Genomic DNA, 2,290 nt, shown 5'->3' with positions numbered 1-2,290 from the left:
AAGTAGTAAATCCCTGCCCATCCTGCTCAGCTCGGTTTCCCAAGCCAGAGGCAAAAATGTTTACACCTGTTTAGCAGTTACATCCTTTCTTCCTTAAGAACATGCTTTAATTACTCTTTTTTGACTTGATAACATGAGGAATTTTGTCTTCCTGCTGTTTCAGCACCTCCCCCTCCCTCAGTATGGCCGAATCACTATTTTTAAATCTCCCAATAGCTACCTTGTTCACTTTAATAATATGATCCCTAAATCTGCCTTATTCTTTCAACTAGAGACAGAATCTGGACTTCCTGCTTTATGAGAATAGCGACCCCCCCCCCGCCCCCCGCCCCGGCCCCGGGGCCCCGGGCCAGCCCAGTTCCAATTCCTCTTTTCCCTCCCACTTGTTGCCTGGACCCTGCGCTGTGCAAGTGGCTAATGTTCCCATCCGGTTCTATAACCATCATTAAGTCTTCCCTGCTTCGCTGACAGATTTGGTCCAAAAATGGAAAACTGTAACTTCTGTCTCCACCGAAGTGATTCTTCAAATATGGTTCAATGCAAAGCAGAGCTGAACGGGATGACTGGTCTCTGTGGACGCAGAGTTTTGCTGCACAAATTAGTGTGGGAGCGGATTCCCTTTCTCCCACTCCGGGCAGCTTTTCAAAACGCGGCCACGACTGAAGTTGCTTCCTCTCCGAAGCCTGCTTTCCTTGCACAGTTTGAGATACTTGTTTCCCCTTGTAGTTTCTGTTCGCCATTGCCTTGGCTTTTGGGATGAAGAAGCGTTTGCCCTTCAAATCACGTTGTTAATTTCTTCCAGCTTCTAACTCAATCCATCTATTGCTCATTCCGTTCAGTTGGAAGTCTGTTCACATCTTATTCTAATTGGGAAGATCTGCTTCCTAACGGGGCTGTTGTGCTGTTCAGGTTTACCTTTCGGTTGAGTAACCTTTCCTCTTGTTCCCCCCGACCCACTTCTAGCATCCTGTGGCTCGAAGGTTCCTCCCGTTCTGGCTGTTTTGCGTTTTACGGCTGAAAGAACTTCTCGAGTATTTCTGAAGACTTTCAGAGTTTAGAGTTCTTTCCTGTTCTTCTATCTATTTCCTGATGAATCACTTTTTCATTCTATGTGGCTTTTTTGGATATTCGGTAGACTTTCCGCAAATGATTTCCAGCCACCCGTGTACATGAAAAGATAAGGCAGTCAGTGGGGAGACTGCCCCGCCAGTCTGCGCGCGCTGTGCCCTAGGGCGGGCGGGCCGCTGGGTGGAAGCCAGCCATCCTGGCCAGTCCCCCCCCTCCCGAAAGCCACAAAGTTAGTTGCTCTAAATATGTACCTGCAGGCGGACGTTGAGAATCACTGAGGCCACCACGTAGAAGTAGGGGAAGTTGGTGCGCAGCCGCCAGGCCAGGTCGAAGAAGATCATCAGTGTGCGCGTGAGCCCCTTGCAGAAGGCGCCGTAGGAGCCACGAGCCGCCCTGGAGCGCGACAGCCGCACCACCAGGCCGGATAGGGCCGCCGCTGCCGCCATCGGTCTGGTGTCGCCTCCCAAACGAGTGCAGGGAGCCCAGGGCTTCCACCGATCGACGGACCGAGGGATGCGCGCGGGGGCAATCCGCGTGGGGGGCCCACTGGGCTGCGGTAGATGCTAGCCGCGCTGCACCGCACACGCCCTCCTTCCTGGCTGTTCTCGGGCAGCGGCGATCCGTGATTGTTGGTGCTTTGCCGGGCCGCCAGGCTGAGCTGCCTCGGGGTCGAGCGGTGCGCTGGAGTGCGTGAGCCCCTGGATTTGGGAGGGAGAGGGGACCAGGGGCGGGGGGAGGACCCGAGGCTGGAGGCCGAGGAGGGAGGGAAGGAGGAGGGGCGCAGGGCTTTCCCGGGAGACTGGGCTTTCTCCTCCTGGTGGTCCTTTTTAATGGAAGCAAAACGAAACTTGCTCCAAACGTTAAAAGAGTTCCTTCATAAACATGATCTTCAATGGCTTAGAAGCGTGAACCCATTTCCTGTTGCCTCAAATCCCTTTAGGAATTTTTTTTCAATCCTCAACTGTGAGCTAGTAGGAACACACAAAACCTCTTTATTTTCTCAACTGTAAAATGTGTACCTTCTGCTGTAATTATTCAAACGACTTTGAAAATTTGGTTTTAGATCTTTAGTATTTTCTAATGGGAAAAGTTATGCAAACAAGTGGTTAGAAATTTTCAACAGTACAAACAATAAGAACAATGGGAAGCCGATTCCCTGCTTAGTTTCACATTCTTCACCCCGTCCCTGCCAGAACTACCATTCCGTTTACTGTATATACTT

General features: G+C 51.3%; 1 protein-coding gene across 1 annotated transcript; it reads right to left on the bottom strand.

The window, feature by feature from the left end:
- Window positions 1-361: 361 nt before the first annotated feature.
- On the bottom strand, window positions 362-1,730 carry LOC129516603 (small integral membrane protein 10-like protein 2A). The gene has a single exon (XM_055336126.1). It carries the CDS (start codon window positions 1,512-1,514, stop codon window positions 1,308-1,310), a length of 207 nt encoding a protein of 68 aa, XP_055192101.1. The 5' UTR covers window positions 1,515-1,730; the 3' UTR covers window positions 362-1,307.
- Window positions 1,731-2,290: the final 560 nt, after the last annotated feature.

This window comes from Nyctereutes procyonoides, unplaced genomic scaffold (assembly GCF_905146905.1).
Source record: "Nyctereutes procyonoides isolate TBG_1078 unplaced genomic scaffold, NYPRO_anot_genome, whole genome shotgun sequence".
Classification (NCBI taxonomy): Eukaryota; Metazoa; Chordata; class Mammalia; order Carnivora; family Canidae; genus Nyctereutes; species Nyctereutes procyonoides.
The sequence above is the reverse complement of the archived record's forward strand: the minus strand, read 5'-3'. Positions and strand labels throughout refer to the sequence as shown.

What these genes read in the sequence shown, in the direction of transcription:
- LOC129516603 (XM_055336126.1), bottom strand. Translation starts at nt 1,514, where the DNA reads ATGGCGGCAGCGGCGGCCCTATCCGGCCTGGTGGTGCGGCTGTCGCGC.